General features: G+C 46.8%; 2 protein-coding genes across 5 annotated transcripts in view; one reads left to right on the forward strand and one right to left on the reverse strand.

The window, feature by feature from the left end:
* LOC139549718 (MAP/microtubule affinity-regulating kinase 4-like) overlaps window positions 1-21,175 on the forward strand; it is a 56,331-nt gene extending 35,156 nt beyond the window's left edge. The window contains exons 5-18 of one of the 4 annotated variants that reach the window (XM_071360414.1): window positions 313-378; window positions 2,628-2,698; window positions 2,919-2,975; window positions 3,176-3,412; window positions 3,778-3,897; window positions 3,998-4,097; window positions 4,931-5,040; window positions 5,619-5,802; window positions 6,086-6,312; window positions 6,484-6,590; window positions 10,590-10,859; window positions 13,058-13,140; window positions 14,743-14,779; window positions 18,368-21,175. In XM_071360414.1, the coding sequence (XP_071216515.1) occupies window positions 313-378; window positions 2,628-2,698; window positions 2,919-2,975; window positions 3,176-3,412; window positions 3,778-3,897; window positions 3,998-4,097; window positions 4,931-5,040; window positions 5,619-5,802; window positions 6,086-6,312; window positions 6,484-6,590; window positions 10,590-10,859; window positions 13,058-13,140; window positions 14,743-14,779; window positions 18,368-18,701 (2,003 nt within the window). In that variant the 3' untranslated portion in view covers window positions 18,702-21,175. Of the gene's footprint in view, window positions 1-312; window positions 379-2,627; window positions 2,699-2,918; window positions 2,976-3,175; window positions 3,413-3,777; window positions 3,898-3,997; window positions 4,098-4,930; window positions 5,041-5,618; window positions 5,803-6,085; window positions 6,313-6,483; window positions 6,591-10,589; window positions 10,860-13,057; window positions 13,141-14,734; window positions 14,780-18,367 lie in introns of all 4 variants that reach the window. The other 3 variants (XM_071360416.1, XM_071360415.1, XM_071360417.1) reach the window with 3 other exon arrangements.
* Window positions 21,176-21,416: 241 nt separating this feature from the next.
* Window positions 21,417-25,182, reverse strand: LOC139549719 (creatine kinase M-type-like). The gene is made up of 8 exons (XM_071360418.1): window positions 25,030-25,182; window positions 23,708-23,920; window positions 23,291-23,445; window positions 22,988-23,120; window positions 22,710-22,881; window positions 22,454-22,577; window positions 22,068-22,257; window positions 21,417-21,885 (listed from the first exon to the last, which is right to left on the reverse strand). The coding sequence occupies exons 2-8, from the start codon at window positions 23,895-23,897 to the stop codon at window positions 21,707-21,709; spliced, it is 1,143 nt and encodes a 380-aa protein (XP_071216519.1). The 5' UTR covers window positions 23,898-23,920; window positions 25,030-25,182; the 3' UTR covers window positions 21,417-21,706.
* Window positions 25,183-26,289: the final 1,107 nt, after the last annotated feature.

Consider the following 26,289-nt stretch of genomic DNA (forward strand, 5'->3'; position numbering starts at 1 on the left):
CCTGTAATGGCCAGAGACTGTGTCCCAAATAGCACCATAGTCCCTATGGGCCCTATATGCACTATAAAGGCAATAGGGTGCAGTCGCTCATGTAAAGCCAGGACAAGTAGACTTCCTCCATTTTTTTATAATGCACACGGTCACATTTAATACTGCATGCAGCTGAAACATAAACTGCTGTACCATACTGTTGTGCATTTACGGCACATCTCCCTGTTCTAAGGAACACACAGTAAATCACTTTGTGCAACTGTGTGTGTTGTTTGTCTGTGCCACTATACTGAGGTGTCTATGTATGTTTGTGTGTTACAGTGCAGCTGTTTGAGGTGATCGAGACGGAGAATACACTCTATCTGATAATGGAGTACGCCAGTGGGGGTGAGCAGAGTAACTCCCCTCAATCCCTACACGCTCCTCCATTTCTCTCTCATCTATTTTCTCTCCCCCCTTCCCTCACGCTTTCCCAGTACCGCTGACCCATCGATTGTCCTCTGACCGCCCTCCTCCCTCCCTCTGCACTCTCCTTTTCTCTCCCCTTCCTTCATGTTCACTTTCTGTCTATTCTTCTCTTTGCTTGTGTCCCCTCCCTCTTCTAATCCCCACTCCGCTTGTTTGTCAATTTTTCCTCCCATTCTGTTTCTTGCCAAATAAGGAGCTAATAGCCAAGCATGTGCCCCCTCCTGATCTCAACCTCGCTGCTTTTCTCCCAGTGGATGTGTCCTCTAGCATGAAGCATGTACTGTACAAAAACACAACACACACTCATACATTCATTCATTCATTCAGTCACTCTCTCTCTTTCTCTCTTTCAACTCTCTCACACCACCACCATATATTCCCACACATGCATGGGTCACAGACATGTCGACATGCCCATGCAAAGTCAACCATTAGGCCAGGGATCACTGAGATGAATGAGGCCCTATAGGCTCAATGATGAAGATACTGATCCCAGATCAGGCTCAATTTAATAATCCATCTCACTGATGATACTACTGCTGCGTATGCTCTCCTTTGGCTTAGGGGGCGCCGTACTACTATGGCTGACCCTGCAAAACAACACATTTCACTGTACCTATCCGGTGTATGTGACAATAAAGCATATTTAAAAATATATATATATTCTCTCTTCATATTCTTACATTACAATTTCTTTTCACTCACTTAATGTGTACATCATATAAATACAATATAATTATATTATAGAACTCTAATGAATACACTATATATATATTAGTGGTGCACGGGTCAGCTGTTTGTTCAACCACCCGCAATAGCTAATAACCCATCTGGTAAAGTGAAAATCTGAGGCCCACACCCGACCCTAATACGCTAATATAGAAAATCTGCTGTGCAGTCAGAGATGGTGGAGCTATTTTTGGGGGGAGCAGGCCTTTTTAGATAGGCCTATGTCTCTGCTTATAATTTCCAACATTTTGGCCGGCTATTTGTTAGTCGACTTTTAACAACTTCTATAATTAGATAAATGCAGCTTCTCTTCTGTCGTTACTTGTTGCCCTGGAAGACTAAATAAACCCTGCTCACCAGAATGATGTCATAAATCAATAGAGTGGATGCTTCAATCTAGTTGATATCGGTAAAGTGTTCTCTTTCATCGCTGCTTCTCCCGCGCACTCGCCGGAGAGAAAATGCAATAAATATATTTGTGGAAAAGGGAAAGATTTAACCGGTTTTAAGAAAATGTAAGAACATTTCGACCCGACATGTTTCTGATAAGATTTCAGTTCGGCTTGGATGCATATTTTATGTGGTTGAAATATGCTACTATCAGCTTTTATGATGCTGATAAATATAGTCCCTTTACAGACCCTAACCCTGCATTCATTCTCTCAAGATGCTGAAAGAAATAAATAATATTACAGAGTCAAAATGTACATTTGGTGTATCATTTTACTGCAAGAAATGCTTAATTTTGCAAGCGTTAGTGTTATATTGGGCTATGTGAGAGGTTGTAGACCTACAGTCAGGGTCCAGGTTTCAGACTACTATTCCGTTTAACCCATCTGAACAGTAGTTCCCTTGACGGGCCATTTGGAAGTCCCCGTCTTGTGACTGTCGAATTTGTATAGCGCCTCACAATCATCACACATAACATAACACTGCTATCGTCTTACCACTTCACCAAATCTTCCCTCAACATTAGACTACTGCTCTGACCCTCCCTTCGATTTATTTTCAACTTTCCATTTCGCAGCTTTTCTCTTATTGACATTGTCCTTTTTGCCTCAGTGGACCGAAGTTAACTTTTTCTGCTCATGTTCCCAAAAGCATTTGGCGATTGCCGTGTATCCGGTGAGCGTACAGTTAGGCGCTAAAGCTTAGTCTGCATGCTTTCGCCAGATAGAAATAAGGAAAGAAAAACCTTAATGTAGCCTCTAGATATGATTTGCACAAGAACGATACATTTATAGATTCATCCACTCAATATTTCATGACCATTTACCCACCCGCCCCGCGGATATAACCGTGGGGTCTGCGGGTTATGAATCAACTCGTGCATCACTAATATACAGTATAAGTGCCTCGATTACACACTGTATTCAACCAGCCGGTGTTGTAAGCCTGATTCTCTGTCTGTTGATGTGGTTTGTTTCTCTCTCCCTCAGGTGAAGTGTTTGACTACCTCGTGTCCCATGGGAGAATGAAAGAGAAAGAGGCGCGGGCCAAATTCCGTCAGGTGAGATGTGACCAAAAATGTATAATCACAACAAAACCCAGTGAATGGTGCTAAGTTGGCCTGAATTACATTGCAAGCTTTATTATAAGTTTGTATGTGTCAGTCTATGTGTTTGGCTTTTTATGCTGTGACTTGTCTCACTCCCCTTCTTTCTCTGTCTCTCTCGCTCTCCCCCCCCCCCCCCCCCTCTCTCTATATATATCTATATCTATCTATCTAGATTGTGTCTGCTGTACACTACTGTCACCTGAAGAACATTGTTCACAGGGACCTTAAAGTACGTGACCGGTTCAGACCTGAACCCCTTTTCATTGTCCAAAATGACAACCACTCATTGATATTAAGTATACCATTATCAATACATAAAAAAATGTCAAACACTGATAATCTCTTTCCTGAAATGAGCATACAGACTCAGCCTGAACTGAACAGACTCTCAGTCCTTAAAAGCTGCGCTATCTTCACCCGTCTCTGCAGGCTGAGAACCTCTTGCTGGATGCCGACTCCAACATCAAAATCGCAGACTTTGGCTTCAGTAACGAGTTCACCATGGGCAACAAGCTGGACACATTCTGTGGCTCCCCTCCCTATGCCGCACCGGAGCTGTTCCAGGGGAAGAAGTACGACGGGCCTGAGGTGGACATCTGGAGCCTGGGGGTCATCCTCTACACGCTGGTCAGCGGATCACTGCCATTCGACGGGCAGAACCTCAAGGCAAGACCCCCCCCCGCAGCACAGCCAAATGGCCTTTACTTTGTCTGAGTCTGAAATGGCACTCTATTCCCTAAATAGGGCACCACTTTTGGCCCGGGCCCATATGGTGTGGTCAAAAGTTGTGTACTATATGGGGAATATGGTGCCAAATGTGACATTTTGGATACTAATGCTGCCTGTGGTACTGAAGGGTTTCGTGCTGATTACTTCATGTTCACATTTTATTTTCATGTTCAGTTAATCAAGAGAAGGGACACGTTGTCTTTTAGTCCCTTTGCCATTATTATGTCTCATGTTTTTGTGTAACGTTATATAACATTGTGTGCACGTTTTGTGTAACGTTATCTGTATGTGTTGTTCCCCAGGAGCTGCGGGAGCGTGTTCTGCGGGGGAAGTACCGCGTGCCCTTCTACATGTCCACCGACTGCGAGGGCATCCTGCGCAGGTTCCTGGTGCTCAACCCCACCAAACGCTGCACCCTGGAGGTGAGGAGGGCAACGGCAGGCGGCACTCATCTTTACAGTACACGCAACCACACACACCCTGTTTGTGCACTCTTTAACACATCGTTTTATCCCTGATTAGCAAATCATGAACGACAAGTGGATTAACTCTGGCTACGACGGAGAAGAACTGAAGCCTCATATAGAGCCCCTGGAGGACCATAATGATGGCAGCCGCATCGGTGAAATACCTCTCTATCTCCCCTCTACTCCCTACCTACATATCGTATTCTTCCCAAATTGCACCGTATTCCATTTTTAGTGCACTGGCCCCTGGGAGTAGTAGTAGTAGTAGTGCACTGGCCCCTGGGAGTAGTAGTAGTGCACTGGCCCCTGGGAGTAGTAGTGCACTGGTCCCTGGGAGTAGTAGTACTAGTAGTAGTGCACTGGCCCCTGGGAGTAGTAGTAGTAGTAGTAGTGCACTGGCCCCTGGGAGTAGTAGTAGTAGTAGTGCACTGGCCCCTGGGAGTAGTAGTAGTAGTAGTGCACTGGCCCCTGGGAGTAGTAGTAGTAGTAGTAGTGCACTGGCCCCTGGGAGTAGTAGTAGTAGTAGTGCACTGGCCCCTGGGAGTAGTAGTAGTAGTAGTGCACTGGCCCCTGGGAGTAGTAGTAGTAGTAGTAGTGCACTGGCCCCTGGGAGTAGTAGTAGTAGTAGTGCACTGGCCCCTGGGAGTAGTAGTAGTAGTAGTAGTGCACTGGCCCCTGGGAGTAGTAGTAGTAGTAGTGCACTGGCCCCTGGGAGTAGTAGTGCACTGGCCCCTGGGAGTAGTAGTAGTAGTAGTGCACTGGCCCCTGGGAGTAGTAGTAGTAGTAGTGCACTGGCCCCTGGGAGTAGTAGTAGTAGTAGTGCACTGGCCCCTGGGAGTAGTAGTGCACTGGCCCCTGGGAGTAGTAGTAGTAGTAGTAGTAGTGCACTATTGTAGGGAATAGGGTACTATTTGGGACACGGCCTTCCTCTTCTTTCTTTGAGCCTGTATCTCTGTCTAACGTCCCTCATCTCTCCGCTCGCCTTCAGAGGTGATGGTGGGGATGGGTTACACCCGTGACGACATCAAGGACGCTCTGACCACTCGGAAGTACAACGAGCTCACCGCCACCTACCTGTTACTGGGGCGCATGAATGAGGTGAGGCAAAACGAGACAACGTGTGTGTGTGTGGGAAAGAGAGAAAATCCTTCATCATTAAGGCTTTCTGTGTTGCCCGTCTGCCTTCCCAGTGTTCCCCCTAAAATGTTGAGTTTTTTATATATATATTTCTGCCGAGACACGCTCTTAAAGGGATAGGTTGAGATTTGGGGAATTAATTGCCAAAGTCTGGCACTATCCCTTTAAGATCAGTATATTTGTAGGAAACAGAGCAAGCAGTGGTGTGAATGAGAGCCACCGCTTGCTCCTCCTCATCTCCTTACAGTGCAGTGGCGCCACCAGTTACATTTCAGATGGTGTCAACATCATTTCATTTCCATGCATTTTAGAGTAGAATGTCCTTTTAAAAAGTAACCAGAAGTGACCTTCTCACAGTCGTTCTACACAGAAATCCCCCTCCGCTACCTTAGCCACCGCTGCTAATACAAATCCCAGGGGAACACCTGGCGTGCCAGTCTGCTACAATACGTGTGCGTGTCATGCCTGTGTGTTCACACTGTCCACAATCACCTGAGTCCTGATCCTAACGTGTGTGTTTCTCTCTGTGTGTGTGTCAGGTGGAGGGCAGTGAGTCTCGGTCAACCAGCAGTCTGAGCCTGGCGCGGGTACGGCCCAGCACCGTCACCAACGGCACCAGTAAACAATCCACCTCCTCCACCACCTCCACCTCCTCCTCCCACAGCAAGACCAACCAGCGCAGCGCCTCCACCTACCACCCCCGCAGGAGGCACAGTGACTTCTGTGAGTGGGCTGTCTCTTAGGCTGCGTCCCAAAATGCACCCTATTGTGAGGTCACCGGTCGTGTGTGAGATCTTTATAATTTGTGCAGTCTATAATATCATAACATGCTGTTTATCCCAAACGACTTACAGTAGTCCATGCAGAAATGTACATATGGGTGGCCCCAGCAGAATTCAAACCCACAATCTTGGTTTTACAAGTGCCTTGCTCTACCAACTGAGCCACACAGGACCAGACTTTGATTCTCATGTCGTATCCTCTGCCCTGTCTGCCTGTTGTGCAGGCGGTCCAGCAGCGCCCCCATCCCACCCCAAGCGTAGCCCCAGCAGCGTGGCGGGGGCGGACAGGGAGCTGAAGGAGGAGGGGGGGCGCATGGCGTCCCGGAAGGTCAGCAGCAGCGTGGTGGGCAGCCGTTCCATCCAACCCCCCTCCAGCCCCATGGTCAGCAGCGCCAACAACCCCAACCAGTCAGAGATCCCCGACCGCCGCAAGGAGATTAACACCGCCACGGTGAACACACACACACACACACACACACACACACACACACACACACACACACACACACACACACACACACACACACACACACACACACATAGGCCATGTTCCAGGCTCTTTCTGAATTTCACCAAATCACAGTGAATGTGTTATCTAACTGTCATTCTCCCTGCCTTCCAGAACAACGTCCCAGCAAGTGCCATGATCCGCCGGAACACGTACGTGTGCACCACGGACCGGAACAGCACAGACAGGCCCTCCCTGCTGCAGAACGGCAAGGAGAACAGGTGAGCAGAGCGTTTGGGTTTCGTGTTTGTGTTTGAGCGTTGTACATGTGCTTCTACATTTGTTGAGTCCTTGAGAATAATAGCAGGGATACATTGACTTTGTCAACATTGTGTGCCTATATAACCTGTGTGTTCTGACTGTACTGGAGTGGTGGTTTTGTGTGTATAACATTCATTACGTCTCTTGACTAGGGGATAAAGAGCTTACTGGTATGTGCCAGAAGGTGGTGGTTATCATGTGACCTACGGTCCTAGCACTGGGGGAGGGGAGGGGAGGGGGAAAGCGGTGGCAGGTGTTGTCCCAACTTGACCAGCAACCGCCTTCTAGGCCCTGTCAATGCAATGCATCCGCCTTCTAGGCTCTGTCAATGCAATGCATCCACCTTCTAGGCCCTGTCAATGCAATGCATCCGCCTTCTAGGCCCTGTCAATGCAATGCAACCACCTTCTAGGCCCTGTCAATGCACTGCAACCGCCTTCTAGGCCCTGTCAATGCACTGCAACTGCCTTCTAGGCCCTGCAATGCAATGCAACCGCCGTATAGGCCCTGTCAGTGCACTGTAACTGCCTTCTAGGCCCTGCAATGCAATGCAACCGCCTTCTAGGCCCTGTCAATACAATGCCACACTAGACGGGCTGACGGGACACACACGTGCTAGAGCACACACAGTGCAGCCGCACAAACAAATACACCACCGCATACACACAATGACAAAATACACAAACCAACACACTCGGAAACAGACACAATAATCGTGCTCATACAAACCTGCATGCTGTCATACAATTACATGCTATGTATTACATAATCATGCATTACATTCTACACATTTTCAGTTCCTGCCCCTGGTCTCTTTTGCTTTGGGGCTCAGGTTGAGGGTAAATGATTGTGCTCTGAAACGGCTGCAAAAATCAACCAAAGGACTCTAATGTGTCTGCCCTACTCGGCCCCTCTCCCTGTGAGTGTGTGTCTGTCTATCAGAGCTCTGGTTATTTAGAGCGTTAAGTAAAGCGGCCCCAGGCCAACAGGGGCTCAGCCAGCCTAGCTAACCCGGCCAGTCAGGGAGAACTGTAGGGAGCGGGCCAAGGGGACGAGGGGAGGGGAGCTCTGCCAGGTGGATGAAATGATGCAGGGTTAAGGGGGCATGGGGAAGGAAAGGGGGCTACTGCTGTACGTCCACAAGCCTCCAAGCAGATGGCTGAAATCTTCATTTTCAGTCTGTCACTCTCCCTCAAGCCCTCTCCCTCAAGTCCTCTCTCTCTATCTCTCACCCTCTCTCTCTATCTCTCACCCTCTCTCGCTATCTCTCACCCACTCTCTCTATCTCTCAACCACTCTCTCTATATCTCACCCACTCTCTCTATCTCTCACCCTCTCTCTCACCCACCTTCTCTCTATCTCTCACCCTCTCTATCTCTCACACTCACCCTCTCTCTCTCACTCACCCTCTCTCTCTCTATCTCTCACCTTCTCTCTCTGTATCTCTCCCTCTCTCTCTATCTCTCAACCACTCTCTCTATCTCGCACCCCTCTCTGTATCTCTCACCCTCTCTCTGTATCTATCACCCTCTCTCTCTATCTCTCACCCTCTCTATCTCTCTCCCTCTCTCTCTATCTCTCACCCTCTCTATCTCTATCGCTCACCCTCTCTCTCTATCTCTCACCCACCCACTCTATCTCTCACCCCCTCTCTCACCCACCTTCTCTCTGTATCTCTCACCCTCTCTCTCTATTTCTCACCCTCTCTCTCTATCTCTCACCCTCTCTCTATCTCTCACACTCACCCTCTCTCTCTCACTCACCCGCTCTCTCTCCATCTCTCACCCTCTCTCTGTATCTCTCACCTTCTCTCTCTGTATCTCCCTCTCTCTCTATCTCTCACCCTCTCTCTCAATCTCTCACCCTTTCTCTCTATCTCTCAACCCCTCTCTATCTCGCACCCCTCTGTATCTCTCACCCGCTCTCTCTATTTCTCACCCTCTCTCTCTATCTCTCACCCTCTCTCTCTATCTCTCACCCTCTCTCTGTATCTCTCACCCTCTCTCTGTATCTCTCACCCTCTCTCTCTATCTCTCACCCTCTCTCTCTGTATCTCTCACCCTCTCTCTCTGTATCTCTCAACCTCTCTCTCTGTAACTCTCCCCCTCTCTCTATCTCTCCCCCTATCTCTCACCCTATCTCTCACCCACTATCTCTCACCCTCTCTCACCCTCTCTCTATCTCCCACCCTCTCTCTCAATCTCTCACCCTCTCTCTCTATCTCTCACCCACCCTCTCTATCTCGCACCCCTCTCTGTATCGCTCAACCTCTCTCTCTATCTCTCACCCACTATCTCTATCTCTCACCCACTATCTATATCTCTCACCCTCTCTCTCTGTAACTCTCACCCTCTCTCTCTGTAATTCTCACCCTCTCTCTGTAACGCTCACCCTCTATCTCTCACCTTCTCTCTCTGTAACGCTCACCCTCTCTCTCTATCTCTCACCCTCTCGCTCTATCTCTCACCCGCTCTCTCTGTATCTCTCACCCTCTCTCTCTGTAACTCTCACCCTCTCTCTCTGTAACTCTCACCCTCTCTCTTTAACTCTCACCCTCTCTCTGTAACTCTCACCCCCTCTCCTTTTAACTCTCACCCTCTCTCTTTAACTCTCACCCTCTCTCTCTGTAACTCTCACCCTCTCTCTCTGTAATTCTCACCCTCTCTCTGTAACGCTCACCCTCTATCTCTCACCTTCTCTCTCTGTAACGCTCACCCTCTCTCTCTATCTCTCACCCTCTCGCTCTATCTCTCACCCTCTCTCTCTCTGTAATTCTCACCCTCTCTCTCTGTAACTCTCACCCTCTCTCTCTCTGTAATTCTCACCCTCTCTCTCTCTCTCTGTAATTCTCACCTTCTCTCTGTAACTCTCACCCTCTCTCTCTGTAACGCTCACCCTCTCTCTCTGTAACTCTCACCCACTCTCTGTAACTCTCACCCACTCTCTGTAACTCTCACCCTCTCTCTCTGTATCTCTCACCCTCTCTCTCTGTAACTCTCACCCACTCTCTGTAACTCTCACCCTCTCTCTCTGTAACTCTCACCCTCTCTCTCTGTAACTCTCACCCTCTCTCTGTAACTCTCACCCTCTCTCTCTCTGTAATTCTCACCCTCTCTCTCTGTAACTCTCACCCTCTCTCTCTCTGTAATTCTCACCCTCTCTCTCTCTCTGTAATTCTCACCTTCTCTCTGTAACTCTCACCCTCTCTCTCTGTAACGCTCACTCTCTCACTCTCTCTCTCTCTGTAACGCTCACCCTCTCTCTGTAACTCTCACCCTCTCTCTCTGTAACTCTCACCCTCTCTCTCTGTAACTCTCACCCTCTCTCTCTCTGTAATTCTCACCCTCTCTCTCTATCTCTCACCCTCTCTTTTTCTCTCTTTCCCTTTCTATTTCTATGCTCACTTTTCTTTTCTCACTTTTTACCAGCATACCAGTCACACCCCTCCCACATCCCCCTTTCCAGTCTGTCCTTCCCACCTCCTCCCTGATCCCCCTCTCCCCCTCACAGTCTGTTTCCACCAAAGGCCCAGTTCTGATTTGGCCTCACCAGCCTTCTCTCTCTGTCTGCTGAAAGCCAACACAAGTGGAAGCTCCTACCCTGGGACTCTGTAAAGGTTCACCATCCCTCTGCCAGATCCAAACTAACTCCAGCTAAAGCCTTTCTGGCCCTGTCCAAATGCTTTTTTTTAGGCTGGATCATGTTGTTGTATTGTATTGTTGTATATTTTATTTATGTCATGTAATGATTGTTGCTGCCTTCTTGGCCAGGTCTCCCTTGATAAAGAGACTCTGGGTCTCAATGGGCTTTTCCTGGTTAAATTAAGGTTAAATAAAGGTTAAAAAAATAAATAATACATTATGAACTGAGCACCTCACTGTTAATGATTGAGTGATGGATGAACGGGATGATGATCTGATTGTTTTGTCCTTTCTGCTTTCTGCTGTCTCCTCTCTCAGCTCCATGTCCCACCGGCTGCCCCCGGCCTCACCCTCCACCCACAGCATTGCTGGGGCCTCGGGGACCTCCTCCTCTTCGGGCTCCCGCCTCACCCGGGGCTCCAGCATTCGCAGCACCTTCCACGGGGGCCAGCTGAGGGACCGGCGGCCTCCCTCCCACGCCCCCCCCACCTCCCCCACTCTGTCCCACGACGCCAGCCCCCTGCCCCACGCACGTACCCGCGCCACCTCCAACCTGTTCAGCAAGCTCACCTCCAAGCTCACCCGCAGGTAAGAGGAGAGTGAAGGGAGTGTGAGGAAGGCCTCAGCTTTAGCCCCCCAGTATAAGTATGACAACACTTCTAGGTTAGTCAATAGTGAGGGTAGAATTCTTAGCTTGAACCCTGTTGACGGATATTGAAGGAATTTCAGTAGAAACATCAGAAGTGTAAGCAATCCTAGTCTAAACAGCTGAAAGGGACAGGCAGCGTGAAATTGGGAGGATTCTAATAGATGTTAGTTCTAATTATACGATGCTGCGCGCGACATTGTGAAATTCAACACTCGTCAGGGATAGCGACTGCCGTTTAAGCAATTAGATCAAATAAAGATCATACTACGGTCTAGCAAGGACAAGGATTACTGTGAGCGTTTGCTCCTGTTACGCCCCCGTGTTATTTTAAGTGTGAAAATCTGGGGAGCTCTTTGTTTAGCGAAGCCCAGTAAACTGCTCATCTGTGTGCACTGATGGAGACAATCAGGCCTGATAGCATAAATGAGACTAGCGTGTAGTAGAGGCCTGTATGGGTCCAACAAGTTAGACGCGTACCGAAATGGAAAAATGCAAAAATAAATGTTTCAAATAAAGAGACCCGTTCCGAACGGACCCGAGGATAACTAGACCCTTTTCGTATAGACCTGGTCGGATCCAGACCCGGTCCGATCCGAGTGAAAGAAGCAGCAGAAAAGTCCATTTTTAACCTACTTTATTAACCGGAAGTGATAAAGCGAGGAGGTAGAGAGAGGTGACGCTCTAGCAGGGGTCGTGCTGTGTGTAGGCTACTGTGAGTGTGAGTGAGTGACACGGGAACAGGGAGGAGGGAGGGAGAGGAGAGAAACGGCAACCAACCAAGCCGACTCGCGCTATAGTAGACTAATAGCTTCCATAGCTAGGTTATTTATCATCCAAAATGTTTACGTAGTACCTGTCTTGACTGCATCAAACCGGGAGAAGCTAGTTAAGCTAGCAGCTAGCTAGGCTAATTGGTGTTGCATGCTCTTTCTCGTCCCACAGTTACAAACAACAACAACTCCATTCAGAATATAAATTAGCTGCCTACCTGTTGGCTCTTGGTCGTTGTAGCATATCCTTCTCCTTTCATTTTTAAATCCATCATTTTAATTCCATCTTCCATTGATTAGATATTTCCTAACCTTCGTCCCGAACAGAGGCTCTATGACTATAGCCTATTGTCGCTTTGATGACTTATGATTGACCAACAACAAGCTTACACGTGCCCCTCTCGTGAAAAGCAAAGAGTAGCAGCATCAATTATACAATTACTGTAGCAGTCGCGTTTGGATCTGTATGGGCCCTTCTGGAAAAGTCAGTTAAAATGACACATACCCGTGACAATCAGATCCGACCCAGACCAGTGACATCATTTAGAATTCTTGATCCGGAACCGCTCGGGTCCTGGATCGGGTCTCGGGTATTCGGATCCGTGAAGAACTCTAGCGTGTAGGCTACAGTGTAAGATAGTGTGTTAAGGACAATATAGTTAGGCAACTGTAGAGGAGGGCACACAAAGCCCAAGACAGGTGACAGTGACTTCCTCAATATGGAGGGCATTCGTCTTATCCCTAGAGACACAGCGGAGTCAGTAAGGTGTATGTGTCTGGCCATCGGTACTCAGACTTACACTGCTGGAGGGTCCGAAATGCTTCTGACGTCCCCCTCTCTCACTCTCTCCTTAATCTGCATTGACTTTACTCAGGCTTACTTCCTCCTCTATTAACCACAGGCTTCAAACCCCCCACTTACCTAGTTCACATCTCCCTACTTCCTACTACACTCTCTCTCTCTCTTGGCTTCAAACCCCCCACTTACCTAGTTCACACCTCCCTACTTCCTACTACACTCTCTCTCTCTTGGTCTTGGCTGTTTTTTGGGGAGGTACTTCATGTTTTTTTCTGTTTCTTAACTACTTTGCTTTTCCTTGTTAACTTTACTTTTCCTTGTTAACTTTACTTTTCCTTGTGAACTTTACTTTTCCTTGTGAACTTTACTTTTCCTTGTTAACTTTACTTTTCCTTGTTAACTTTACTTTTCCTTGTTAACTTTACTTTTCCTTGCCAATCAGCTGCAAACTTTTATCCTTCTTTTTTCCCCTTTATCCATATCTCTTTCTCTCTCTGTCTTTCTTTCTCTGTCTCTCTATTTCTCTGTCTCTCTCGTTCTCTTTATTTCTCTCTCTTCTTCCTCGTAGGGTCAATCTTGACCCCTCTAAGCGTCCCAACTCAAACAAGTCCGTCTCGGGCTGCACTCTTCCGCAGGGATCAAAAACAGTTAGTAAGTTCTTCTTCCCATGTTTCTGGCTCCTTCTCTCTGCCTGCCTGTCAGTCTGTCTGCCTGTCTGCCAGTACCCCTCACCCTGTCTGTTTTCTGGGTTCAGTACAAGAGCGCACCCTAGAGGCCCCAGGTGACACAGCATACCCTTGACAACAACAGAACAACAGCCAGAAAGGACCCTGCTTTCCAAAGGCTTTTAAAATGAGCGCAGGCTTATACATTCTTCTTGTATTTTCAGTTCAATTAAAGGCAATTGGTTAATGGATTTATTATTGTATGGATATCTACCAACTGATTGTGGCACTTCAAACAATAATACATGATTGGACATGAAACATTTCTTTATTCTTATCTTTGAAAATCAAAGGGGTCTGATGTGACTTTGGACTCTAAGGGCTGTTCTTTACCTTCTCCTAAAGCTTTAGGGTGCACCTCACCCTGATGACCTCACCACTCATTGTGCAGTTCTATGCCGTCCAGTTGTACTTTTGAACGCAGTTGTAAGACGGTGACTCATTTAATGAACTCCATATATTCCTCGCATTGTTAAAACACCATCAGTCTCAGAGCCAGTACTGTGAAGCTGTTTCAGTGTTTTTGGTTAAGCCTACCTACCTCTTTGCCACAACACAACGGTATCACAAAGCCAAGGAGGTACAGATTGGTAGAGTTTTGTTTGTAAGGAGCTGCTGCCATGCGTCCTTAGCATCGCTGACACTTTAAACCAGGATTAGTTGCTTAATAGAGCCTTTATCCCCCCTCTTAACGGGATCCTCTTCACAGTCCCAGCCAGAGGCACAGGCTTGTCATTCCTTATCCTCCCTCTCCACTACTCTCCACTCACCATGGGCTCCACTCACTCCCTCTCTCCCAGAGAGAGATTTGACCCAACATGGTAGCCCAGACGCTATCCCACTGGCAGGTTTGTTTTAAGACACTCGACAGCTCAGATCTCTCCACTATCCTGTTAGATGGAGATTTTCTAGAAAAAAAGCTCTAGTCCTTTCAAGAAACGCCTAGTTTCTGGAATGGTATGTGGTTTGCCAGGTTCTTGGGGACGACATTTGAAATGGGAAGGTTACGAACATGGGCGACACTCTTTGTGGTGCTTGAACAGCAGCGCCCCCTTGTGTGTGTTAGATGGATGTGTAATGGGACATCTCAAAACCTGTCCATACTTTAGTGGTAGTAGACATTGGGCGAACACCATGTGCTTTCATTTTATGGTACACATGTTCTACAAACCCACTTAAAATCCATCACAGCACAAGTTGTCCAGTTATGTCACGCATGGCAAGCAGTAGAAGCTTTCTAGTCTCTTGGCAGACACCCAAACCTGCCCCCAGCCCTTTCCTCTAAAATACCTTTCTAGTGTGGCTTCAAAGTGTATGTTTTTATTTATTTCATTTCATTTCCTTGCATTTCGTAAGGTTGATGTCACTCTGGCTCTGATGAGTTGATGGTGTTGTTGAGTTGGTGTTGTTGTTGATGTTGCCTTGCTGAGGGAAGGATTGGAATAGGAAGGGGAGGGATTAAGGGATATTTCTCTATTGGCTGATTCATTCCTAACACGCACCTTTGTCTTCCTCTTGAGGGTCACAGACGAACCTGAGAGAGTCTGCAGATCTCCGGTCACAAGGTGAGTGTATACAATACAGTATGTCCCACTGTGATGAGAACCTCTTTAATTACTGGCCCAAGATCAGTTTCCCCAAACCCAGTTGTAACCACATTCATTATGATCATACAATGATCACGCAAAACTGACCCCAGAGCAGTTAGTTAGTTGTGATGAATATCAATCAAAGACATTCTTTATCACTCCATGTCTGCCCACCATTGGGCAGTATGACAGCTCCAGGACCAGTAGTACTAAAGGCATTTCTATTCTCTCCCTCACAATGTAGCCTCGGCTGCACAGTCTCTGGTCAGACAGTCTCTGGTTAAAACCAGCAGGTAAAGCTCAGAGCATGGGTCAATGCAGCATTAGCTCTAAATGCCCTTGGTGTGACTCGTAGATAGTAGATGTGGTACCCTGTGCTAGATGCCTGTGATTGAGTGCCTCTCTAATTATTTTCTGAAGTAGGATCCTTGTGTGTTTTAAGAAGTAGGCTCCTCAGTGTGTGATAATAACTATTTAAACTCCCCATCCTTTGACATGAACCTCATTCTCACTTAATCAAATTATTTGAATAAATTAATAAATACCCATAATGTAGACATGCAGAATACTTACGTAGCTTCCATTTCATAACTTCCAGTCTTAGGTGTTGGGTTGGTGGTGATGGTGTGTGCGTATAGTTGGTAAGTCATGCTGTTGAACTTGCCTAGGTTTCCAAGAGTAGTACTAGTACTAGTGTTTGGGATCCTGGCTATGTCCACCCCTAAACCTACACCTACTTACACAGCAGATGTGTTTTTGCTAGCTTGTGACTGAGAAAGGTAAGATACCATCTCAAGCTGATTCTGTGACCCACCAGGACAGCATTCCAAAGAAACATTTCTGCTTTAAAATGTAAATCAATCCCAACTTAAATTAGCTGTGCAAACCACCAGGGCTGGGTTCAATTTCATTTCAATTCAGGAAGTACACTGAAATTCCAATTTTCTTCAATGCTTTTCAATTAGGATTTTTTAAAATTAGAATTGGAATTTGGTTTAATTTCTGAACTTACTGAATTGAAATGGAATTGACCACAACCCTGCCATCCAAAGACACCTCCAGAAGTACTATTGTAATGACCAGAATATACAGTGCATTCGGAAGGTATTCAAACCCCTTACCCTTTTCCACATTTTGTTAAGTTACAGCTAAAATGTATCAAATAATTTTTTTCCCTCATCCATCAACACACAATACCCCATAATGACAATGCGAAAACAGGTTTTTAGAAATGTTTGCTAATTTATTAAAACAGAAATACCTTATAAACATAAGTATTCAGACACTTTGCTATAAGACTCAAAATTGAGGTCAAGTGCATCCTGTTTCCATTGATCATCTTTTAGATTTTTCTACATCTTGATTGGAGTCTACCTGTGGTAAATTCAATTGATTGGACATGATTTGGAAAGGCACACACCTGTCTATATAAGGTCCCACAGTTGACAGCGCATGTCAGAGCAAAAACCAAGCCATGAGGTCGAAGGAATTGTCCGTAGAGCTCCAAGACAGGATTGTGTCAAGGCACAGATCTGGGGAAGGGTACCAAAAAATATCTGCAGTATTTATTGAAGGTCCCCAAGAACACAGTGGTCTCCATCATTCTTACATGAAAGAAGAAGTTTGGAACCACCAAGACTCTTCCTAGAGCTGGCTGCCCGGCCAAACTGAGAAATCGGGGGAGAAGTGCCTTGGTCAGGGAGGTGACCAAGAACCCGATCGTCACTCTGACAGAGCTTCAGAGTTTCTCTGGAGATGGGAGAACCTTCCAGAAGGACAACCATCTCTGCAGCACTCCACCAATCAGGCCTTTATGGTAGAGTGGCCAGACGGAAGCCACTGCCCAATAAAAGACATATGACAGCCCGCTTGGTTTGCTAAAATACACCTAAATGACTCTCAGACCATGAGAAACAAGATTCTCTGGTCTGATGAAATCAAGATTGAACTCTTTGACCTGAATGCCAAGCGTCACGTCTGGAGGAAACCTTGCACCATCCCTACGGTGAAGCATGGTGGTTGCAGCATCATGCTGTGGGGATGTTTTTCAGCGGCAGGGACTGGGAGACTAGTCAGTATTGAGGGAAAGATGAACCGAGCAAAGTACAGAGAGATCCTTGATGAAAACCTGCTCCAGAGCGCTCAGGACCTCAGACTGGGGCGAAGGTTCACCTTCCAACATGACAACGACCCTAAGCACACAGCCAAGACAACGCAGGAGTGTCTTCGGGACAAGTCTCTGAATGTCCTTGAGTGGCCCAGCCAGAGCCCGGACTTGAACCCGATCTATCATCTCTGGAGAGACCTGAAAATAGCTGTGCAGCGACGCTCCCCACCTAACCTGATAGAGCTTGAGAGGATCTGCGAAAAATAATGAGAGAAACTCCCCAAATACAGGTGTGCCAAGGTTGTAGCGTCATACCCAAGAGGACTCCAGGCTGTAATCACTGACAAAGGGTCTGAGTACCTGCTATTTTCAACTCTTAATGATCGGCTATGAAAAGCCAACTGAAAATTATTCATGATTATTATTTGACCATGCTTGTCACTTATGAACATTTTGAACATCTTGGCATAGTTCTGTTATAATCTCCACCCGGCACAGCCAGAAGAGGACTGGCCACCCCTCATAGCCTGGTTCCTCTCTAGGTTTCTTCCTAGGTTTTGGCCTTTCTAGGGAGTTTTTCCTAGCCACCGTGCTTCTACACCTGCATTGCTTGCTGTTTGGGGTTTTAGGCTGGGTTTCTGTACAGCACTTCGAGATATTAGCTGATGTACGAAGGGCTATATAAAATAAACTTGATTTGATTTGATTACTTATGTAAATGTGATATTTCCGTTTTTCATTTTAATGCATTTGCAAACAGTAAAAACATTTTTTTTGCTTTGTCATGGGGTATTGTGTGTAGATTGATGGGGGACTATTTAATCAATTTTAGAATAAGGCTGTAACGTAGCAAAATTTGGAAAAAGTCAAGGGAATACTTTCTGAATGCACCAAGCATACATCATTGAGTGGGGCACGACTGTAGCCTGGTCTAATGAATTAGGTATGATGGTGCAGCATCACTTAGAATGTTGTTGCCTTGAAGAACACGTGTCCTCAAAAAGGTAAAATTGTGTTGTTGACTTGCCTAACTTGTGTTGCTGCCTAATATTCCATTTTATTGCGCTCTGGTATCCTCTGAATTGTGCACCACAGATGTATTTTTCTAGAATTGTCTAAATTATGGCAGCATTTTAAGATGGCGATGCAGCTTGTGTGTGTTGTGGATGCTACATCCACTCTTCAGTGAAGACTGTTAAAAACATTTTATATACTTTCATTTCTTTTGGCCTTGTTATCTATTTGAATGGATTTCTATTGCTGTTGATAAATTAAGAGTAGTGGCTGTTAAACCAAACCCTATTTGATACTAATCTATTTCTCCCCTGTCCCCTTCTTCCCTTCCACTCACCCACATTAATGCATCGTCTCACCCACACTCCACCTGCATCCTCTTCTGTCATTCAATCTCTCACCCCCACTCACTCCCCCACTCCCCACCCACTTTGCCCCTGCAGTCGCCATCTACCTGGGCATCAAAAAGCGGCAGAGCCCCGGACCCCCCGATGCGGCTGGGATGTGAGGGTGCGGAGCCCGCGGGACCCAGCGGAGGTGGTGCTGGCGCTGCGCGAGGCGGCCCAGGGCTGCGGCTGCCAGGTCCACCTGGCTGGGCCCTTCCTGCTCTCCTGCACCCACGGGGCGGCTGGCTCACGCGTGGCCTTCGAGGCTGAGGTGTGCCAGCTGCCCGCAGGCCCCGCCGAGACCAGCGGTGTGCGCTTCAAACGGCTGTGGGGGGCGCCGCTCGCCTTCCGGGACATCGCCACAAAAGTGTCCAAGGAGCTGGAGCTCTGAGGGCGACGGGGTGGGGCAGAGGGCTTCTACACTGGACAGACTGACCGAGGGGGCGGGAGAAGGAGACGGGCAGAACCCGCTACCCCCACTGCCAACCTCGCCTCACCCCCGCCAAAGACCTGCTTCAGGTGCCACACGGACATGCAGACGCACAGGCGTGGATGGTCCGGGCCCGCCACTCACAGACCTATGACCCACAAACCCTGCTAAGGCACCTCAATATTATGTGAATCTACGGAGTCAAGCAGTTATTTTTTAATTCCATATTTGCAGATGAAGATATTTTTCGTCAATGTCGTTATGATTATATTTGTTGTCGTTCCTTTTTAACAGCTGCTATTTAAAAGGTATTTTTATTTAGTTTTTCTTTTTTTCGCTTCAATGAGTGATTGACGCAGACTGAATGCATATTTAAGAAACAAGGGACCAGCCCTTTCCTAGACAGAACTCTGGGCTATAGAGCAGGGGTGTCAAACTCATTTTGCCCTGGAGGCCGCATTCGGTCTTCAACAAGGTCCGGAGGGCCGCACTGAAAATGTGTTATATTTCTTCGCCGTCAATTTTCCAAAAATAGTCCTCTACCCATAGTTTTTTAAAATGATTATGCTCCCTGACTGTCTAGCTTTATTTGGGAGATTATTAACAAGCTGGACAGTCAATAAACTGTATCAATGTAGGTCCATTATCTTATCATTTCTACACAGTTTCAATTTGGTTGTAGTCATTTTAAAGTATACCATTGTTCTGTTTTGTTTTACTCAAACCCGCGGGCCAGATTGGACCCCCTCGCGCACCGAATCCTGCCCGCGGGCCGTATGTTTGACACCCCTGCTATATAGGGAGACATGCAGAAATGCAGAGACGGACAACAACAAAAACGATGCTGTAAAACAAAATGCCAGATTCTTCTGCCCATCCATCGCTTCTGCTCAATTCTGTAAGACCCCTCTGCTACTCTCGTCAAGTTTCATTTTGTGTTTTGTATATACCGGTATGTTGGTTACCAATGAGCAAAGCTGTCTGACTTCAATGTCCAAAACGGAATAGGCGATGACTGCTCTTCTGAGCCACTAACCCTTTGATTTTCTACGTTTCAGCAGGTAATGTACACAGGCATTCTACACGCTCTTCTGGTAGCACTTTTGGTTTAGCAATATCACCTCTTCAATTGTATTTCCTCTTAAATGGTACAGCACATCCACCAGGCCAAGATTCCAAACATGATTTGATATAAGCGGTGTTTAGTATAATGTTGGGGAATGTCGGTTGTCACATTTCAAGGAATCACAATGGATCACTTTTTTGTATAAAAGAGAATTGGATCAACTCCTAATTTTCTGCTCAAAAAGAAAATAGTATAATTGATCACACAGACTATAACAACTACAGCAACGCTTGTTGAATTGCATTCAGTATTTCAATTGGTCAGCAAAACAGGCGTTATGTAGCCGCGTCCCTTCTGGTAACCAATAAGCCTTCTGTATTCCTGAGTGACGTATGAGAGTGAGGTTGGTAGTTTAGAATGTGACCCTGGGTGATGTTGTTGAAATCAACCCTGACACTCTTCTATAAATGAAGCACGCTTCCAAGCTCCTCACAATAGATCCAAGTCAGGTAGATAGTCACTCACTCAGGCCTTGACTGTTTGTCACTGGCTTTGGTTTGCACCAATAAACAGTAATGATCCTTGTCGCCTGGCAGTGGGTCACAGCAGCAGACATGCCAGAACTTCATTCCCAGTTGGTGCAGTGAGCTCTTCTAGTTTAGATCTCAGAACCATGTTTCTATTTTCTCAGCTCAGACTGTTGGTGTCGCTGAATGTTCCTCAACCTTTCTTGTTTGCTGAAAGTCTGTCTGGTCTTTAAATGGCTCAAAGATTCATCAGCAGTGGACGATGTTCTCAGTACAGAATGTGTTTGTCACTGTTCCAGTATGACATTTCTACAGTATGTAACATCCCAGTTATATTCCGTAACCTGTGACACCCCTGACCATCTTCGCCAGCCTGCCCACACTGGACTGCCTGCCCAACACACTCACAAATCTTCAGTTGTTTTCAAACTCCACCATTTTCCACCTTATTCCTTTTGGCAAAATTTGTATTGCACACGTGTATGGCAGTATTACATAGTAATCCATGACACTGCTATGAATTCAGTTTGCCCGTTGCAAGGAATCATGGGAGTTTTTAGTTGCAACAGGTGGCAACAAATGTCTTAAAATGTGAAAGCTGTGATTTAGGGCAATTCTTTTACAACTTTGCCCAAAATAGCACCTCTCTTGCCCAACAATTCCCATCTGTATTGCTAAAAGCTTAGGACCATGCTTCAAGAGTAGGAAGTAGTTGTGCGTTTGAAGCAGTCGCTGTTATTGATAAAACGGGGTGCAACTATGGAAATTACTGACCTGCAGTCCTGCATGTCTCCCGAGGAAAATTGTATGAAGCAAAAATAAATTCTCCTTTCAAATTCTGACATTTTGGATCAAGTTTATTTTTGTTCTCAGTGGGGTTGATGTGGTGTCAATAGATTACAGATTGGTCATGTTATATGTTTGTTTATTGTACCATGGTTTTAGGGCATTTACGAGGCTGCTGTAGCGTGTGCACGTGGTGTGTGTGTGCGCGCACTTAGTGTGGGTGTGCGCCCACTGAGTGTGTGTGAGTGTGTATGTGCATGCACAGTGTGTTTCGAGACCATACATCAGACAGTGGGGTTGATTGTTAACTGGGCCTTGTTTTATTTGCTCAATACATTTTACAACAAAAAAAATGATTTCAAGATTAGGTGCATGGCACCAGACTATGCGATGGTACTTTGATCCCAGGAAAGAGCGGGAGAGATGGAAAGTGACCGTAGGAAGGAGAAAAAGAAATGATGAAGAGAAAGAATGAAGGATGGAAATAAAAGTTGGATCAGAGTGGAGTGTCTTTAGGAAAAGTCCAGGGAGGCAGTCTCCTGCCCGCGTAACGACAAAAAAAAAAACACTGAAGCACAAGTACCGCTTTACTTCTGGGCGGGGATCATGCCATCGATGGCCTCTCCCTTCTCCAGCTTCTTCTCCATCTCCACCATGAGCTTGACGCCATCCACCACCATCTGCACCTGCTGCACCTCTGAGGAGCCCAGACGATCAGCGTTGGAGATGTCGAAGATTCCACCCACGGAGGCCGTGTCCACACCACCTGCAGGCAAAGAGGTCAAAGCTGAATCTTCATAATCCTCTACACTGGTACTCAATGATGTACATGTCAGGTTAAATATGGCTTGGCTAGTCACCTCAGAGATCCATATGTAATGGCAATGTAATTACATTCTATGGACTATTGCATTAAGACAGTAAAGTGAGTTTGAGAGTAGCTCGTACCTGTGCCGCGCTTCTGCAGACGCAGCCTGGTCAGGATCTCCTCAAACTTGGCGTGTGTGCTCAGCTTGGGCAGCTTGACGTGCACTCCACCGCGCAGGCCAGTTCCCAGGTTGGAGGGGCAGGTCAGCACGTAGCCGAGATGCTCGTTCCACATGAAGCCGTGGTTGTGCTTCTTGAAGACCGCCTCAATCTGCATACGGTGGAGAAAGACAGGAGACGAGAACGTTCCGGTGAGTGCGTTTTCAGGTGAGAATAGCCAACCGAAAGTGATGTGTGTTCGACTACTGACTATAAGAAAAGCCAGCTGCCATCGTTGTGAACGAGCAATAAATAACAATCTAGGTATTGACAGTGTGTCAGTCCTGTAGGCTCTGTGGCAAGCGTACCTTCTGCAGACCAACGCAGAAGCGTCTGAAGACCTCCTTCATGTTGCCTCCCTTCTCCATGGAGATGACACGCAGATGATCCTCCTCGTTCACCCAGACCAAGAAGCTCTTGGCATCGTTGTGCCTTCAGAAAGGATGGAGTACGTATTACATGACACACCACTATGATACACCGTGGGACATACTGTACATACGTTTCACAAATGGTATTGTTTTGGTTCGGGTATTGGTATGGGCCTGTGTCCTGGGAACTTACCAGATTCCTCTTGCGTCTGGCCAGTCACGGGCCATACCAGCGGACAGCAGCAAGGGGGAGACGGGCTTGTCAAACAAGAAGTGGTCGGCGATCAGCTGATCCTGCTCGGCATCGGTCATGGCGTTCAGGGGGTAGTACTTTCCCTTGAACTCACCATCCAGTGTGGCCAGGGCTGAGGGGAGAAAGACATACACATGAGATTGACATGGTCGTGCTCCAAGGCAGCACAGCTGACCCTGATTTATAGTGCTGATTTTACTGAGTGCTCAGACACTCACCCTCGATGGACAGTTTCTCAACCATTCTGCGCTCGCCACGGCTGTTGTGGGGGGGCAGGGTGTATCCCTTGATGCTGCGTCCGGTACGCACACGGCTGGACAGGACGTAGGCGGGGTCAAGATCATCACCTCCCTGCAAACGGGGAAATTAATGATATTTCACTCTAGACATATAACTCATTAAAATGCTGTCTAGTCACCACAGTCCTCTGCAGCTTTATATATTAGCTTCAAAAATCAAGCTTGCAAAAGGAGCAACGCCAATGTAGAAATATGATTGTCATGACCACTTTCTTCACTCACCTTCAGGTTCTCGAAGTTCAGGTCGGTCTTGTGCTTGTCGGTGGGCTTGTAGCCTCCGTGACGGTCGGAGATGATTGGGTCGAACATATCCTTAAAGACTTCGTAGCACTCTTCATCACCAGCAACGCAGCCGACGGTCATGATGAAGGGGTGTCCTGCAGACAGAAAGAGAATAAGTGAGAACTATTACCACAGGAAAACTACATGTAACAGGCTAAGAACAAAGTGCACTATCAACAAAGTCCACGAGCAACAGTCTCATTTTTCATGCCAATAGTGTATCAGTTAATATCACTAAGAATATTTTGCTTTGAGGTGCCCTTATCAGCCACCAATCAGAGCTGATCAGGGCATGCCTATCCTGTGGCCTCACAGGGCCCTGACGTGTCTTCCTGTGTGTGTGCTTCCGAGTCTTACCAGGGTTGTCCACACCGGTCTGGGTGCAGTCGTCCAGGGTGAAACCGGAGGGGGTAGACTTGCTCCTCAGCTTCTTGTACATGTCCTTGTTCAGCACCTTGGCCATGTGGTTGTTGTGCAGGGAGAGGTCTGGGAACTCCTCGTCCTCTGAGAATTTCATCTTATAGTCATTATGGCAGTTCTTCGTCATGATTGCAGCTCTCTTTTGTCCTGCTAAAATGAGGGGGGGGGGGGGGGAGAAGTGTGAATATATGTAGGATGATCTGGCACACAGTAACGAAAGCCCTCCCAACTAAATATTCAAGAATGGTGAAAGAACAATATCTAGCAACAGAATTGTGCCACAATTTGTAAAAGAGAGCATGATGGGTTTTCAGAAAAACAATCACAAGGAATTGTCCTAGCAATGGCCTAACAATGCAACAAATTCCACTAAATTTACCATCTTTTGGGTTTTGTAGTAATGAGTCTCCTAGTGTCTTATCTATCAGTCTCCTGGCCCCCTCCAGCCACCGCCTCATATTTCCACAGAGAGTGACAGGGGTGTGATCTACGTGCTTTTATGCACTTAGCAACCGAAGGTATTTTTAGACCAGGCTATCCACCCTACACCCTCTTGCTGTGGCTATACTCTTGACACTGGCATGCAAGCCACCTTTCCATTCCTTCAAGGGAAACACCACCACTGGACCCTAGTCTGGCTACCCCCCAGTAGGCGGTACCAGAGAGTTCCAGAGACTGACTTGATTCATTCTCCGGTCATTAGCACAACTGACCTTCATATCAGAACGAATAGAATCTCAGAATAAAAACATCAGAACTACAAACATGCTGAGGAACAATTGCAGACATTATAGAAATTCGATACTTCACATTGCATGTTTTTTTCTGCAAAATATCTAAAATGACTCGGTGTCATCTATAGATCACCACTGGTAACAAATCAACCAGCCGCTGTCCTGGGACTATCCCTCCTCTACAACAGCCGTTAGTGATCATTGCTGTTTTCAAACCAGTGCTCTCTTTTACCAACAAAACGTTTAACAAAGTTACAGTTTGCACTCAAGAGGATGATGAGTAAAAACGCATAAGTAGTAATATATCTTCCATTTTAGGAAACGCTGCAACAAACTGAAGAGGGGTCCAATGCAAAAAACAAGAATAACCGATTTCAGGATTCCAAATGGTGCAGCGACGGAGAGGTTTCAATTGCCTAAAGTGTTTGTTTAAAATTCCTCTTTTCTTTTTGTGCTGTTTTTCAGGAGTTCTCCTAATTTCTACTTAAAACCATTTTCCAGAAGCTCGCTGCCTAGTCGGTTTACCTGCACAGAAGAAAAGAAGGAGGTAATGTTCCTGGGATCCACCAAAGCCAATATAGGGGTTGCCCAACTTTGACAGGTGTTAGACCTTAGCTTATATACCCAGTCGTTTGCACCCATTGGCTGGTTTGTCTCTGAATTCTCTCAATCGATTGGACAGCCACAACCCCTGATGTCCAGTTGAGTTTCTAAAAGGCAAGAACTTACATCACAACACCCGAGACGGTACAACAGCTGTGCCTACCCCTGAACGGCAACGTCCCCCTCCTCCTCTTAATAGCTAGTTGAGGTGGGGAGGGGGGGTTGAAAAACACAGTTGAAGTAAAGCGACAGTTGTAAAAAGACACTTTCTCCGTGGACACTTATGTAAGTGTTCACACAGAGATTGAGGGATCCTGGGGAACAAATAACTACTAAACTCAGCAAAAAAAGAAAGGTCCCTTTTTCAGGTCCCTGTCTTTAAAAGATCATTTGAAAAAAACAAATAACTTCACAGATCTTCAGTGTAAAGGGTTTAAACAATGTTTCCCATGCTTGTTCAATGAACCATATACAATTAATGAACATGCACCTGTGGAACGGTCATTAAGAAATTAACAACTTACAGACGGTAGGCAATTAAGGTCACAGTTATGAAAACTTAGGACACTAAAGAGGCCTTTCTGCTGACTCTGAAAAACACCAAAAAGAAAGATGCCCAGGGTCCCTGCTTATCTGCGTGAACGTGCCTTAGGCATGCTGCAAGGAGGCATGAGGACTGCAGATGTGGCCAGGGCAATAAATTGCAATGTCCGTACTGTGAGAAGCCTAAGACAGCGCTACAGGGAGACAGGACGGACAGCTGATCGTCCTCGCAGTGGCAGACCACGTGTAACAACACCTGCACAGGATAGGTACATCCGAACATCACACCTGCAGGACAGGTACAGGATGACAACAACAACTGCCCGAGTTACACCAGGAACGCACAATCCCTCCATCAGTGCTCAGACTGTCCACAATAGGCTGAGAGAGGCTGGACTGAGGGCTTGTAGGCCTGTTGTAAGGCAGGTCCTCACCAGACATCACCAGCAACAACGTCGCCTATGGGCACAAACCCACCATCGCTGGACCAGACAGGACTGGCAAAAAGTGCTCTTCACTGACGAGTCGCGGTTTTGTCTCACCAGGGGTGATGGTCAGATTGCCTTTTATCGTCGAAGGAATTAGCGTTACACCGAGGCCTGTACTCTGGAGTGGGATTGATTTGGAGGTGGCGGATCC

The sequence above is a fragment of the Salvelinus alpinus genome, chromosome 22, assembly GCF_045679555.1.
Source record: "Salvelinus alpinus chromosome 22, SLU_Salpinus.1, whole genome shotgun sequence".
Classification (NCBI taxonomy): domain Eukaryota; kingdom Metazoa; phylum Chordata; class Actinopteri; order Salmoniformes; family Salmonidae; genus Salvelinus; species Salvelinus alpinus.

Excerpts from the sequence above, each read along its gene's own strand:
- LOC139549719 (XM_071360418.1), bottom strand. The coding sequence starts at position 23,897 with ATGACGAAGAACTGCCATAATGACTATAAGATGAAATTCTCAGAGGAC. Across the intron at positions 22,258-22,453 it reads TCTGCGTTGGTCTGCAGAAG|ATTGAGGCGGTCTTCAAGAA; the intron begins GTACGCTTGCCA and ends CACCGTATGCAG. Across the intron at positions 21,886-22,067 it reads TCTGCAGAAGCGCGGCACAG|GTGGTGTGGACACGGCCTCC; the intron begins GTACGAGCTACT and ends CTTTGCCTGCAG.